This window comes from Cervus elaphus, chromosome 32 (assembly GCF_910594005.1).
Source record: "Cervus elaphus chromosome 32, mCerEla1.1, whole genome shotgun sequence".
Lineage (NCBI taxonomy): Eukaryota > Metazoa > Chordata > Mammalia > Artiodactyla > Cervidae > Cervus > Cervus elaphus.
The window spans coordinates 16,838,876-16,855,173 of NC_057846.1; the positions used below are offsets into that span (position 1 = coordinate 16,838,876).

The 16,298-nt window shown below is 41.4% G+C and overlaps 1 protein-coding gene across 1 annotated transcript in view; it reads left to right on the plus strand.

Moving 5' to 3' along the window:
• Window positions 1-3,979: 3,979 nt before the first annotated feature.
• The window catches only part of NEIL3 (nei like DNA glycosylase 3), a 43,583-nt gene continuing 31,264 nt past the window's right edge, over window positions 3,980-16,298 (plus strand). The window contains exon 1 of the mRNA XM_043893855.1: window positions 3,980-4,230. Within this exon, the coding sequence (XP_043749790.1) occupies window positions 4,075-4,230 (156 nt within the window). The 5' untranslated portion in view covers window positions 3,980-4,074. The remainder of the gene's footprint in view (window positions 4,231-16,298) is intronic.

Sequence of the window (16,298 nt, forward strand, 5' to 3'; positions counted from 1 at the left end):
ACATCCATACATGACCACTGGAAAAACCATAGCTTTGACTAAACAGACCTTTGATGGCAAAGTAATGTCTCTGCTTTTTAATATGCTGTCTAGGTTGCTCATAACTTTCCTTCCAAGGAGTAAGTGTCTTTTAATTTCATGGCTGCAGTCACCATCTGCAGTGATTTTGGAGCCCCCCAAAATAAAGTTAGCCACTGTTTCCCCATCCATCTGCCATGAAGTGATGGGACCAGATGCCATGATCTTAAGTTTGCCGAATGTTGAGCTTTAAGCCAACTTTTTCACTCTCCTCTTTCACTTTCATCAAGAGGCTCTTTACTTCCACTTCACTTTCTGCCATAAGGGTGGTGTCATCTGCATATCTGAGGTTATTGGTATTTCTCCTGGCAATCTTGATCCCAGCTTGTGCTTCATCCAGCCCAGCATTTCTCATGATGTACTCTGCATATAAGTTAAATAAGCAGGGTGACAATATACAGCCTTGATGTACTCCTATTCCTATTTGGAACCAATCTGTTGTTCCATGTCCAGTTCTAACTGTTGCTTCCTGACCTGCATACATGTTTCTCAAGAGGCAGGTCAGGTGGTCTGGGATTCCCATCTCTTTCAGAATTTTCCACAGTTCATTGTGATCCGCACAGTCAAAGGCTTTGGCATAGTCAATAAAGCAGAAGTAGATATTTTTCTGGAGCTCTCTTGCTTTTTCAATGATCCAGCGAATGTTGGCAATCTGATCTCTGGTTCCTCTGCCTTTTCTAAAACCAGCTTGAACATCTGGAAGTTCACGGGTCACGTATTGCTGAAGCCTCGCTTGGAGAATTTTGAGCATTACTTTACTAGCGTGTGAGATAAGTGCAATTGTGCAGTAGTTTGAGCAGTCTTTGGCACTGCCTTTCTTTGGGATTGGAATGAAAACTGAGCTTTTCCAGTCCTGGGGCCACTGCTGCGTTTTCCAAATTTGCTGGCATATTGAGTGCAGCACTTTCACAGAATCATCTTTCAGGATTTGAAATAGCTCAACTGGAATTCCATCACCTCCACTAGCTTTGTTCATAGTGATACTTCCTAAGGCCCACTTGACTTCATGTTCCAGAATGTCTGGCTCTAGGTGAGTGATCACACCATCGTGATTATCTGGGTCATGAAGATCTTTTTTGTACAGTTCTTCTGTGTATTCTTGCCACCTCTTCTTAATATCTTCGGCTTCTGTTAGGTCCATACTGTTTCTGTCCTTTATTGAGCCCATCTTTGCACGACATGTTCCCTTGGTATCTCTAACTTTCTTGAAGAGATCTTTAGTCTTTCCCATTCTATTGTTTTCCCTATTTCTTTCCACTGATTGCTGAGGAAGGCTTTCTTATCTCTCCTTGCTATTCTTGGGAACTCTGCATTCAAATGGATATAACTTTCCTTTTCTCCTTTGCTTTTTGCTTCTCTTCTTTTCACAGCTATTTGTAAGGCTTCCTCAGACAGCCATTTTGCTTTTTTGCATTTCTTTTCCTTGAGGATAGTCTTGATCCCTGTCTCCTGTACAATGTCACAAACCTCCATCCATAGTTCATCAGGCACTCTGTCTATCAAGTTTAGTCCCTTAAAGCCGTTTCTCATTTCCACTATATAATCATAAGGGATTTGATTTAGGTCATACCTGAATAGTCTAGTGGTTTTCCCCACTTTTTTCAATTTAAGTCTGAATTTGGCAATAAGGAATTCATGATCTGAGCCACAGTCCGCTCCCGGTCTTGTTTTTGCTGACTGTATAGAGCTTCTCCATCTTTGACTGCAAAGAATATAATCAATCTGATTTTGGTGTCAACCATCTGGTGATGTCCATGTGTAGAGTCTTCTCTTGTGTTGTTGGAAGAGGGTGTTTGCTATGACCAGCACATTCTCTTGGCAAAACTCTATTAGCCTTTGCCCTACTTCATTCCATACTCCAAGGCAAAATTTGCCTGTTACTCCAGGTGTTTCTTGACTTCCTACTTTTGCACTCCAGTCCCCTATAATGAAAAGGACATCTTTTTTGGGTGTTAGTTCTAAAAGTTCTTGTAGGTCTTCACAGAAACTTTCAACTTCAGTTTCTTCAGCCATACTTGTTGGGGCATAGACTTGGATTACCCTGATATTGAATGGTTTGCCTTGGAAACCAACAGAGATCATTCTGTTGTTTTTGAGATTGCATCCAAGTACTGCCTTTCGGACTCTTTTGTTGACTGTGATGGCTACTCCATTTCTTCTAAGGGATTCCTGCCCACAGTAGTAGATATAATTGTCATCTGAGTTAAATTCACAAATTCCAGTCCATTTTAGTTCACTGATTCCTAGAATGTTGACATTCACTCTTGCCATCTCCTGTTTGACCACTTCCAATTTGCCTTGATTCTTGGACCTAACATTCCTGGTTCCTAAGCAATATTGCTCTTTACAGCATCGGACCTTGCTTCTATCACCAGTCCCATCCACAACTGGGTGTTGTTTTTGCTTTGGCGCCATCCCTTCATTCTTTCTGGAGTTATTTCTCCACTGATCTCCAGTAGCATATTGGGCACCTACCAGTCTGGGGAGTTTCTCTTTTAGTATCCTATCATTTTGCCTTCTCATACTGCTCATGGGGTTCTCAAGGCAAGAATACTGAAGTGGTTTGGCATTCCCTTCTCCAGTGGACCACATTCTGTCAGACCTCTCCACCATGACCCGTCCGTCTTGGGTGGCCCTAGACAGCATGGCTTAGTTTCATTGACCACACAACCTGTGGTCCGTGTGATCAGATTGGCTAGTTGTTTGTGATTGTGGTTTCAGACTGTCTGCCCTCTGATGCCCTCTCTCAGCGCCTACAGTCTTAAACTTGAGTTTCTCTTACCTTGAATGTGGGGTATCTCTTCATGCAGCTCCAGCAAAGCACAACTGCTGCTCCTTACCTTGGACATGGGATAGCTCCTCTGGGCTCTGGCCCCTGAGTTTGGGCGCCACCCCTGAGCTTGGGCGTATGAAGACTGTCCTCTATCAAAGAGCAGAATTCATGACTGAATTTGGGTTGTTAGGGAATAGGATTCTTCCTTGACTATTTTCTAACCTGACCCAGAAGCATAAACAATAATTAAACAAGGAAATACAAAGAATCCTGAGCCTGATACAGCTAACTCTTGATGACTAATTTCTCCCTACAGAGAGAAAGACATTACTCTTCCAATTTTTTAATTTAAATCTTTAGTATATATATTCTTCTGGTTTAATGACAGCGGTAATATGCTTACTAAATTATTGATAAATTGATGTTGTGTTTTAATGTGGTTTATTTTAATTTTCAAAAAGGATTAGGTTTTTCATTATTTAAAAAATTGTATGGAGTCATATATTTTCATGTGTGCAACATTGTGTAAATTTGAAAAACTATGCATTGTCTCAAATTTATATAGATCCCTGCCTTTTTACAAAGCAATTTCAAATGGTGCTCATCTCGGACATCCCGGAACAGAATATTTGCATGAATTTTTGTAGAATCTTGCTTAGCTCAGGTATCAAAAAATGAAGAGGATTTTAACATAGACACTAAGATAAACTTGGCATATTAGGCCACGTTTTCTAAGACATGCTAAACCTATAGGAGAAAAGTAAAAGCTGCTTGTTGTAAAATCCTTCCCTTGAGTCCCTCTGCACCCTCCAAGCCTGAGGAGGGCCTGCAGAAACCTGAGGCCTGCCAGGCCACCTCGGACTTGGGGAAGAATAAGAGGATCAGGTCACAAAAGGTGCGCGTACCGTGCAGCTCAAGGACAAGGGCAAAACCTCAAAGCAAACAAAATTGGAACTTCTGAGGATATACAGTTCAGCCCCCAGGGGAGGGTGGTGAGTGAGCAGCAATTCACTCCTTTCTATTGCAGCCCGGCATCCGGGCCCGGAGGCTGGGCCACTGCGCCTGCGCCGAGAAGCCGGCCCGCAAAGGGGTGGGGGGCGGGGCCAGGAGCGCGCGAGATTTGAACTTCTCGGAGGCGCTAAGTGCCTGCGCTGAGGTGAAGTTACGCGGCAGGTTTCTCGGCTGGCTTTGCAGCTTAGTGGGGCGCAGCGCGGGCCCAGGCGATGGTGGAAGGCCCGGGTTGTACTCTAAATGGAGAGAAGATTCGGGCGCGCGTGCGCCCGGGCCAGGCGGTGACTGACGTGCGGGGCCGCGAGCTGCAGGGCCTGGGGGGGTCCGGCTCGTCGCCAGCCGCCTCCGGGCCTGTGGGCTCCTCACAGGTGAGCAGCGTCCGTGTCTCACTAGGGGATCAGCATGGGAGACAGAACAAAAAGCCCATCGGGTTTCCAGGGTCCAAAGTGCCTTAGCTCTGGACAAGGCTTCCTGCTGCTGCTGCTAAGTCACTTCAGTCGTGTCCGACTCAGTGCGACCCCGTGGACGGCAGCCCACCAGGCTCCCCTGTCCAGGGGAGTCCCCAGGCAAGAATACTGGAGTGGGTTGCCGTTTCCTTCTCAAGGCTTCCTGGGTCCTGGTCTTTCCTAACACGTACCTTGACCTCGCCTGAGGGAGAATGCCCTACTAGTGCGCCTGCGCGGTTGAGAGTTGGTTGCTGGACCGCTGAGTTAAGGCCGCCTTGGAGATGCCCAGGTGGGACGTGATGGAAGGTGTTTTATTCCATGCCACCTTGCTTAGCTTCTTTACAACCCAGCAAGAGATGGTTTCTTTCTGTCCATAGCCGCATTTTCTGCTGTTAATATATCAGATAGTATCTGCTGTTAATATTATCAGATGTCTGCAACCTGTTTTTTTTAATTTGTTTGTTTTTCACATTTTAAAGACAGTAAGTTTGTAGGATAAAATTCTAGCTTCTCGCCTGCCTAATATTCTGCAACTGAAAATGTATTACAACTAATACATAATCCTAAAATTTCACACAGAAGATTTAGCACCACTCTGTCCACTCAACTCAATATTGTCATCTAATGAAGGGGCAGAACCATTTTGGTTCCCTTAAGTGAATTTATTTCTTTTTAAAGGAAGTTGTAGCACAGCTTCTTGCCACTCATACATGCATTGCAGATGGTGTGATTTTCATTTGGTAAGAACTTAGAACTTGTACTGAAAATATTATGATTAAACCTCGTGCCTTAAAAGCCCTTCAGATGTATGAATGATTGTATTTCATGAATTCATGCATTATTGCGCTGTACTTCAATTTCTCCTGCAAAGCTTCATCATAGCCTTTGGTCCTGGAAGAAAAAGTTGCTTGCTATGAAATTAGCATATGCTTACAACTTGAAAGAAATGAAGTTCTCAGTCAGTAAATACATTTTCAAACTTGAACAGAGAATAATTTTTGCATCTCCTTCCAACTGCCCTTGTGTTTTATTTATTTTGACTATATGTCAGTTAGTACACTGAACCTGTTCTTTTATTATAGTGTTTCTTTCAAAATCACTTCAGGATACCACAGAGATGAATCCTGAGTAGTCTTTTAAGAGTATTAATGTTTAGAAAAATCACTCATTCAACAGAATTTTGAATACTCAAGGAACCTGGGTAACAGAAACTTAACACTTCCCCTTTGTGGGGGCTATTCTTTAGTTGGGAAGATACATAGACATTCATTAGGTAAGAACAGAAAGAAATACAAGTTGATAAATTCTCTAAAGTAAAGATGCATGGTTCCATGAGAACTTACAGGAAGTTCAGGGATGGCTTTGCTGAGACAGTAACAATTAAGCTGAGGTGTGAAGGGTGAGGAGATACCTAGATCTGAACTGAAGGTTGGCAGGCGGAACACTGCAGGCAATAGCAAAGGAAGAGAGATTGAAAGAAATCTGGTGTGGCTGGAAAGGGGATGATGAGATACAGGGAAAGTGGTTTGAAATAAGACAAAATTGAGATTGCTGGTCGAAGTCAGATCCTGGGAATCTTTGCAGAACTTTGTAGGGACTCTACTCATTCTGTAATAATGGGGGTCTTTGAAGGGTGTTAAGATCCAGTGACACTTTGAAAAATCATTCTCCTTGGAAAGGAAAATCATAAGACTGGCAGAAAGCCAGGACACATGCTGCCTTCTCAGGTGAGGATTGCAGGAATCCGAGAAGGCTGCCTGGAGCACAGAAGAGGGGGCTGGTGACAGAAATGAAGAGAAGGGAACAGAATTGCTATTTTGGAAGTAAAGGGAATAGGGTGTGGTAATGGATATGGCATGAATATGTTACGGATATCATGATTTACATCATTAAACAATAATATATTCTGTATTAAGTTTTAAGCTATTACTAGCTCCCAAGGATACAAGATGGGTCAGATAAACTTACTTCCTTGAGAATCCCATTTAATGTTTTAAATAGACATTACCTCATTGGTCTTTAGGACCAGCATGAACATTTCCTTTCCATTTATGATTATCTTCAGTTCCAAGGCATAAAGTGCTTTTGAAGAACTGTTATATTTCATTTCATTATAAAAAATAATAGCCCTATGATAAAGGATTAACCTGATTCTACAGATAAGGAATGTGAAGCTCGAAGTGAGTTTAAGTAATTAATTTGCCCAGTATCACATGACTAGGAAGGGGTGAACCAGGTTTAATCTCCCTTCTTTCAAACTCCAAAGCCTGACACTTTTAACCATAGTTCCCCTCAGTTATAAAAGGTTCAGTAGGAAAATGCTAATTCATTTTGGCAAGAATACCATACTGCTCAGCATATAGTGGTGACTACTTATTAATCAGAGAAGTGAGACCTTAAGTTTTTGGCTGTATCTGCCACCATTTCTACTTTTGTTCAGTTTAACCAGTTGGCTTACCTACTTTGGTAATGCTAATGGCTTCCATTAGCATGAAATGGAATCCATGCTTCCACAAAGCATGGATGCTTCATCAGTGGATGAACAATTAATAATATCACTTGGAAGCAATCCCTCAGCATTACTATATTTAATACTTTGACATAAAAAGGTATTAAAAGTTGGAATAGGTCTTTAGGATTTGGAATCAAGAATCTGGTTCTATGGGAACTGGCTTTGAAAATCGATATGATGAAAATCAGTATGGAATTAATAATCCCTTTATCACTGGGAATATTCTAAATATTTTGCCATAGTTTCATTTCATGGACCCTTGTTCTAAAGAAATAATAATCTTTGTAAACATGAAGGATCTTTGCATTTTAGAGGGGCATTGAATCCATAGTGTTAGTTGCTCAATCATGTCTGACTCTTTTGAGATCCCGCCAGTTTCCTCTGTCCATGGAATTCTCCAGGCAAGAATACTAGAGTGGGTTGCCATTCCCTTCTCCAGGAGATCTTCCCGACCTAGGGATTGAACCCAGGTCCCCCACACTGTGGGCAGATTCTTTACCGACTGAACCACCAGGGAGGCCCTATAGTAAATTTCATCAAAATGTGGTAGGTTGTCACAGATCTTTGGCATAATCACTACTTTAATAGGTGATCCCATGTTTCCTAGACCTTTGTGCCTGAGCATTAAAGCTATTTAAAGGTTTCTGCTACTGGCTTGAAATCATTAGTTTTCACGAGGCAGCAGTTGAAAAATAATAACTGCATATGATCTTCTTTATATTGCAATAAACATGAAAAAGTACAAAGGAGAGTTAAATAAATAAATTGGGCATTTAAAATAAATGATTTAAACTCCAGATAATCATTGTATCAAAAAAAAGAACCTCACCTGTGTAACTACTGTTGTAATGAATCAGTTACTGTGGCCTGTAGTCCTCCTCTTGGCTCAAGTTTGAAGTTCATGGAGAACATGTTCTAAGGCATGTCTCCTTGTGACAAGTGACTCCCATTTTGAAGAAGAAAGCCTAGCCATAGATAAGCCCAGCATTTTCTAGTTGTGCATGCACTATATTACTTCTGAGTTTTGATCCACTGTCTTGTCAGCATAAAATTAGGCAACTCTGTAAGCACATCGCATAAAACTGCTGGAGCTTTTGGAACCTTATGGTAAGAAACAACACTGGAATATAAATGAACATGTCTGCTTAATGAGCTGTGAAGAGTCAATCCTTCGATTTTAATTGTTGGGTGGATACAATATTTTGGTGAAATTGGTGTGTAATCTGCATATGTTTTCAGTTTCCTTTCACAAAACAGAATATGAAACAGTTTATAAGCATTCATTTCATTTGAAACATGATCCTCTGGCTACTCTCCCTCTCCTTAAGATTTGACATATGTACGTAGTATGCTAGTTATTCTTACTCATCTTGATATGCCCTTCGCAGTGTCTCAGAGTTATTTAGTAAACATTTGAATAGATGGAGAGGAGCAAAGTTTTAAATAGTGCAAAAATAGTTTTGATGAAAGATTTAAAAATAAATTCAATTTGAAATCTTTCTCTATGAGTGTGTATTTTGTTATGCATGTTAAATGGAAATTTCTATTACAAGAAAATAATGAAGCCATATAATAAAAGTTTTCCTCCCTCCTTTCTGTTTATAGTGGAGGAAGTGGAAATCATAATTCATTTTATTGCCATTATATGAAGGAATGAGCTAATCCACAAAGATTCATTTTCTAGCTGAATGAAGCTTATTCGTTTAAATCTAAAAAGAGGTTTTTTAACTTGTATAGAACATGCATAATAGTATTTGCTTACATTCTTCCATGGATCTGGGTAATGGTTTCATCTTAATGACTCAGGATCATTACTACCAGCATTCAGCATTACATGGAGTCATGGAGCAAGAGTGAACAGAGAACAGTTAAGGAAACTCAGGGAGATGATTCTCCACAGCCATTGGAGCTTTTAGTGAACCCTAAAGTGTTGGGGATGATGTAGAAAAAACATCTGATCATCTTGATTTTTGAATTCCAGCTCCTTCATTGCTTATACTCACATCTTTGCCTGTTTGGTCAGAATCAGATTATAGGACACATAAAACTCTTAGCTTAGTGCCTAGCAAAGTAAGAAGTAGTGGTAGTGTTAGTCACTCAGTTGTGTCCGACTCTTTGTGACTCCATGGACTGTAGCCTGCCAGGCTCCTCCATCCATGGGATTCTCCAGGCAGGAGTACTGGAATGCATTGCCATTCCCTTCTCCAGGGATCTTCCCGACCCAGGGATCGAACCCGGGTATCCTGCATTGCAGGCAGATTCTTTACTGTCTGAGCTGCAGTAAATGTCCTGGTAATTGTTTGTTCCTTTTTCTCCCAGATCAGGACTTTCTCACCAGACCTATCTGATGATGACTTTATAAAGGGGTGTGATCTTTTGGTGTAATCATATTGTGTATAAAATATTTAGCCTCTGAGTAAGTGCTTACAGCCTCTGCCCTTACAAAATTGTAGAACAGGTTTTTATGTAAAGACCTCTTTTGGGGGGCTTAGAGACCATTTTAAAATTAGGTTTTTTTGATGGTTTAAATTGATAGATAAGTGGCTTGTGATTACTAAAAGTATTGTTGTATTCGGGATAAAAATTATGTGGGGGGCAAAAAGGAGAGACTGTCACTGTAAATAGGGTATATTTTTCCTCTCTAGGGGAAATATGTAACTGTGCTAGAGTTGAACCATTTATCTGTGGAAAAGTCTTATTCTCTTCTGAAAAGTTCATCTTCCTTGTGCACCCATGGATAGGCAGGATAAATGGTAATCAGCACAATAAATCACATGCTGTCTCCAAAGATATATGTTGTTTTGATGATTTCCTATTATTAAGCCACTTGAAAATGGGAAGGTGAACCCTTCTCAATCATACTTAAAATTGTGGCAAAGGAGATTTTCTTCTCTTATTTCAGGGGGAAAAAAAGAATGAAATGTTCAGATAATATAGTAACAAGTTTATAAGGGTCAAAATGAGAAAGTCAGGTATATGTTGGACAATTGTGTATAGTTACAGAAAAAATAATAGGCTTGTGGAAATTAATTTTTGATTTTGCATGGGCTGCTGAATCTTGCATGAAGAGGTGATAACCCCAGGTTCTGCAGTAGGACAAGTGAATCTCTTGTAATTCTTGGGTTTATTGCAAAAACCTTGCCCTGTTTGTACATAAGAGCTCTCAAAATAAATGGAACATACCATCACTGGTACATAAGAATTTCTCCCTCAAATGGTGTTTTAAAAGAAAAAGGCAGTTAAAAATGTATTCAGGTGCTTGAGATGGTCAATTATAAGTTGAAATTTTTATTTTGAAATTTTAAATTTTTATTTTATTTTTATTTTATATCCTCTAGAGCAGATTATTTTAGAAATGATAGTGTACTGGGGATCAGGTGATTTGGGTCAAGTGCCCAAATGATAGACAGTTGGATAAAAGATCTTTATGTATCGTCTCCCTCAAAACCCAAATAAGGTATTAGATAGATGTTTTTAAAGCAGCCATTTAAATGCTAAGTAAAAGGAGATCAGTCCTGGGTGTTTATTGGAAGGACTGATGCTGAAGCTGAAACTCCAATACTTTGGCCACCTCATGTGAAGAGTTGACTCATTGGAAAGGACCCTGATGCTGGGAGGGATTGGGGGCAGGAGGAGAAGGGGACAACAGAGGATGAGATGGCTAGATGGCATCACCGACTCGATGGGCGTGAGTTTGAGTAAACTCCGGGAGTTGGTGATGGACAGGGAGGCCTGGCGTGCTGCGATTCATGGGGTCGCGAAGAGTTGGACGCGACTGAGCGACTGAACTGAACTGAACTGAACTGAAACATCTTAAGTAAAAACCAGGGCGAGCTGGGACTGGTTGCTGAAATCCTAAACCTTCCTGTAAAGTTCTTTTTACTTAATGGGAAATTATAATTAACTATAATATTTTACATCCATCTAGCTTTTGGTAGTCAGGAGAACTTGGTACTCCTATATTTAAGCCTCATTTCTTTGCAGATAATTAGAAAATAAGAGACTAGGATGTTAATAATTCTCAAAGGAGCTAAAACAGTTGGTGGAGCAGAAGTTTTTGCCAAGAAACCTTGGGAAAGGTATAGCAAGATGGGGATGATGGGTGGGGAATACCGAAAGGGCAGGAGGGAGGGATCTGGTTCATCCCACAGATGTTTCCTGAGCTTCAGGCATCCTGTGAAGTGCCCAGGGATAAGGAAACACCATAGTTGCTGTCCACAAGGAACTCACAGACGAATAAGGGAGAAACACGAGTCACAGACACTTGTTCAGTTGGTAAGTGCCAGCACAGTGGTTGTAAAAAGCCCTGTGCTGGGTTTGGCAGGTAGAAAGCCTCAAGATGATTCTGTTTCCCAGGCAGGGAAATTCTAGTCCCAGTGAGTGTACTGGAGTGTACAGCAAGTGACAAATTCTGTGTGTGAGCAAGGAGGAGGCTGTGCTAACATGTCTTTTTAATTCCCAAGCACCTCATCAAGTATTAAAAAACTAACTCTGACACAGTTGAGCCAAGGGCTCACGGCATCTGTAGCTGGAGCAGGCTGTGCCACAGAAGTCATCGGATGGTGTCAAATCTGCGTGTTTCCACAGCTCCAGCCTCGCCACCTGTGATCCTTCCCCACCTGCCCCCTGCTGACATCTGTATTGTCATAGTCACCTTCACCTTCATCAGGCCCAAAACATCTTTTTTCAGTATTTGTAGAGACTTTAATATCATCCCTTTCCACATTCTGTTTTTGAGGTCCTATTCTGTGTTATTTTTGATTATAGAGACTAGAGTACAAAACCAGCACACATGTGAAGATTTAGCTTCTGGTTCTTTGTGGCTCTGTCCATCAGGACACCATGGTTCACTTCTCGTGGACAGCTGTGTGAAGAGACTTACTGGTGTCATGCATTTTAAGTATATTGGCATTTGTGTTTTTTGACTCATCCTCCTATGTACAAGCAATTTAGTTCTAAGGGCACATACTCCTCTTTGTCTTGTTAATAAGTGGTCCAGGAACCCTAACATTTGGGAGGGCCTTCTGCTGAATCCTCCTTTGGCTGGAGAGACATTTCCCATGGTCACATTCATTAGACGTCCTAAAACCTCTGATGGTTGGCGGTAGTTGGACAGCACATAGATACATACCCCAAGACAGCCTGTGGTGTCTTAACAGATTAATACTGTATGGAAAATCTCTTTTTTTAACCTGCCCCTCCATCTTGGTCTAGAGGGCATTTCAGCTGTGCTCTCCATTAGCTACACATGGAACCAAACTTCTTCAGGACTGCAGGAACTAATAGGAGTATTTAGCACAGAGTTAGAAATTTTCCAGGGAAAATCTAGGATAAAAATCAGAATAAGCTAGGTTTAGATTTCTTCCTAATAGACATTTTTCGGAACTCTGGCATTTAACTTGGAGCAAGAAAAAGGAAGGTTTTCATTAAGAACCCATACTCCCCCCGCCCCCCCACCCCAGAGTTTTATGGTTTTTGTTAATTTATACCTTCTGAAATGGATGTTACAGTGGTTTAAGAATAAGTGGCACAAAAATTTTTGATACGAATTGTACTCACAAATTTTGTTTAGCCAATTGTAAGAAAACCCAATGATGTGTTACTGTTGAATTACATCTGGGTGTTTTGATAATGGGGCAGTTTTAGATGGCCCAGTCTAGTCATTGAACAGTGAGCAGTTATCCTTACAGGGAGGGAAACTTCCCCAGAAAATGATCTGGTTTGGTTTTCAGATGTCTAGAATAAGGCCTAGCAAGGCCTCACACACAGTAGAAAGTCAATAAGCTTTTCTAAAATGAATGAATCCAGTTCAGCAGCCCTAAATGGTACATTTTTTATGTGGAGAGTGTGTGTCCAGATGCCACCTGCCATCTTTATCCTTAGAGGATGTCAAAGTCGTGGACACAGCCAAGTGAGTGGCATGAACTATGGTAGCTGTTGACTGAGAATTTTAAACTACGTGGTGTTAAGTTCTTGCAAAATGGTTAATTTAGTGCTGTGAGCAGACTTCCTGGGAGACATTAGGGGCCCATTTACTATTATTAGATATGGTGACACCGCTGTCTTTTTCAAGGTTATCTTCTCCGTCTCTGCCAGGAGCCATTACAGAACTTGGTAAAGCCAGATCAAGGAGAGAAAAGGAGGTCTGAACACTGGGGTCACGGTGCACACGGGTGCTTAGGGAAACAGAGGGAAGCGCACTCCACCAGGGACAGGGAGAGCCTCCCTCACAGGGAGTCAGGCACAGGCTGGGAGGTTCTGTATGTCCCGGAAAGGACGTGTCCTAGGCTCAGGGCAGGGTGGGGGTGTGCGGGTTGGCATGGTGACCTTTTCCTGCATATTGGATAGACAATGGGTTTTAGATTTAACTTGTAAAGCTTAAAGGAAAATACAAACACTGGGGTGGCAGTCATAGCACATTTTCTCCTAACCAAGAGGTGGGGGATGCTGCTGTGGTGTCCAGGGCTGTGCGTGTGAAATGGGGCCAGATACCCACCCGGCCTTCACCGGGAACCCTAATAGAAGTCAGAGGACACAGTGAAAACGAGTTGCTAGTAAAGAATACTTGGAGGGATAAGAGGCTATTGGCTCTAGAGTAACAGAAACACAGGCCCCCGAACCATTAATTTAGAAAATGAAGGTTTAAAAGATCATAAGACGTTATGGCCAAAATCCTAAAAAATATAAAACCTAGTCTATGTTGAAGCATAGGTTATTCAAAACTGATCTATATCTGCTCTATTAATCATCATCTTCAAAGTCTCTGGGCTAATTTATGAGAATTTTTAACTACTAATTGGTTGTCATGGAAACCCACCTCAAAACTGCTATCTTAATCTACACTTGGTTTGAAGTGTATGCAAGAGACAGCAAAAAGTCTTGTTCAGTAGAAAAGCATCAAATTCTTGGTGCTTCTCAGTTTAGGGTTCTAACAGATTCATTTATAAAAATATGGCAAATGTGGAAGAATGGTTTTCCCTCACTGAGTACTCAGGCTTGCTGTGCCAGTGCTTGATAACCGCTGACTGGTGCTAGAGTTCATCCAGCTCTTTGCGATCCCATGGAAGGCAGCACCCCAGGCCTCCTGGTCCATCACCAACTCCTGGAGCTTGTTCAGACTCATGACCACTGAGTTGGTGATGCCATCCAACCATCTCATCCTGTAGTCCCCTTCTCCTCCTGCCTTCAATCTTTCCCAGCATCAGGGTCTTTTCACATGAGTCAGTTCTTCCCATCAGGTGGTCAAAGTATTGGAGTTTCAGCTTCGGCATCAGTCCTTCCAATGAATATTTAGGACTGATTTCCTTTAGGATGGACTGGTTGGATCTCCTTGCAGTCCAGGGGATTCTCAAGAGTCTTCTCAAACACCACAGTTTAAAAGCGCCAATTCTTCAGTGCTCAGCTTTCTTTTTGGTCCAGCTCTCACATCCATACATGACTACTGGAAAAACCATAGGTTTGACTAGATGACCTTTGTTGCAAAGTAATGTCTCTGCTTTTTAATATGCTGTCTAGGTTGCTCATAACTTTTCTTCCAAGGAGCAGGCATCTTTTAATTTCATTGCTGCAGTTACCATCTGCAGTGATTTTGGAGCCCAAGATAATAAAGTCTGTAACTGTTTCCACTGTTTGCCCATATATTTGCCATGAAGTGATGAAACCTGATGCCATGATCTTTGTTTTTTGAATATTGAGTTTTAAGCTAGCTTTTTCACTCTCCTTTTTGACTTTCATCAAGAGGCTCTTCAGTTGCTTTCTGCCACTAGAGTGGTATCATCTGCATATCTGAGGGTATTGATATTTCTCCTGCAGTCTTGATTCCAGCTTGTACTTCATCCAGCCCAGCATTTTGCATGATGTACTCTCCATGGAAGTTAAATAAGCAGGGTGACAATATACAGCTTTGACGTACTCCTTTCCCAATTTGGAACCAGTCCATTGTTCCGTGTCCCAATCTAACTGTTGTTTCTTGACCTATTACAGATTTCTCAGGAGGCAGGTAAAGTGGTCTGGTATTCCCATTTCTTTAAGAAGTTCCACAGTTTCTCGTGATCCACACAGTCAGAGGCTTTGGCATAGTCAATGAAGCAGAAGTATATGTTTTTCTGGAACTCTCTTGCTTTCTCTGTGATCCAAAGGATGTTAGCAGGCAATTTAATCTCTGGTTTTTCTTCCTTTTCTAAGGAAGTTTGAACATCTGGAAGTTCACGGTTCACGTATTGCTGAAGCCTGGCATGGAGAATTTTGAGCATTACTTTGTTAGCGTGTGAGATGAGTGCAATTGTGGGGTAGCTTGAGCATTCTTTGGCATTGCCTTTCTTTGGGACTGGAATGAAAACTGACCTTTTCCAGTCCTGTGGCCACTGCTGAGTTTTCCAAATTTGCAGGCATATTGAGTGCAGCATTTTAACAACATCATCTTTTAGGACTTGAAATAGCTCAGCTGGAATTCCATCACCTCCGCTAGCTTTGTTTATAGTGATGCTTCCTAAGGGCCACTTGATGTGAGACTCCAGGATGTCTGGCTCTAGGTGAGTGATCACACCATTGTGGTTATATAGGTCATTAAGATCTTTCTTGTATAGTTCTTCTGTGTATTCTTGCTACCTTTGCTTAATATCTTCTGCTTCTGTTAGGTCCATACTGTTTCTGTCCTTTATTGTGCCCATCTTTGCATCAAGTGTTCCCTTGGTGTCTCTAATTTTCTTGAAAAGATCTCTAGTCTTTCCCATTCTATTGTTTTCCTCTGTTTCTTTGCATTGATCACATACAAGGCTTTCTTATCTCTCCTTGCTATTCTTTGGAACTCTGCATTCAGATGGGTGTTTCTTTCCTTTGCTCCTTTGCCTTTAGCTTCTCTTCTTTTTTCAGATATGTGTAAGGCCTCCTCAGTCAACCATTTTGCCTTTTTTCATTTCTTTTTCTTGGGTATGGTCTTGATCCCTGCCCTGCAATGTCATGAACCTCTGTCCATAGTTTTTTAGGCACTCTATCAGATCTAATCTCTTGAATCTATTTGTCACTTGCACTGTATAATCGTAAGGGTTTTGATTTAGGTCATATCTGAATGGTCTAGTGGTTTCCCCTACTTTCTTCAATTTAAGTCTGAATTTGCCAATAAGGAGTTCATGAACTGAGCCACAGTCAGCTCTCAGTCTTATTTTTACTGACTGTATAGAGCTTCTCCATCTTTGGCTGCAAAGCATATACTCAGTCTGATTTTGGTATTGACCATCTGGTGATGTCCATGTGTAGAGCTGTCTCTTGTTTTGTTGGAAGAGGGTGTTTGCTATGACCATTGAGTTCTCTTGGCAAAACTCTATTAGCCTTTGCCCTGCTTCATTTTGTACTCCAAGGCCAAATTTGCCTGTTACTCCAGGTATCTCTTAACGTTTTACTTTTGCATTCCAGTCCCCTATAATGAAAAGGGCATCTTTTTTTGGTGTTAGTTCTAGAAGGTTTTGTCAATCAGCATAGA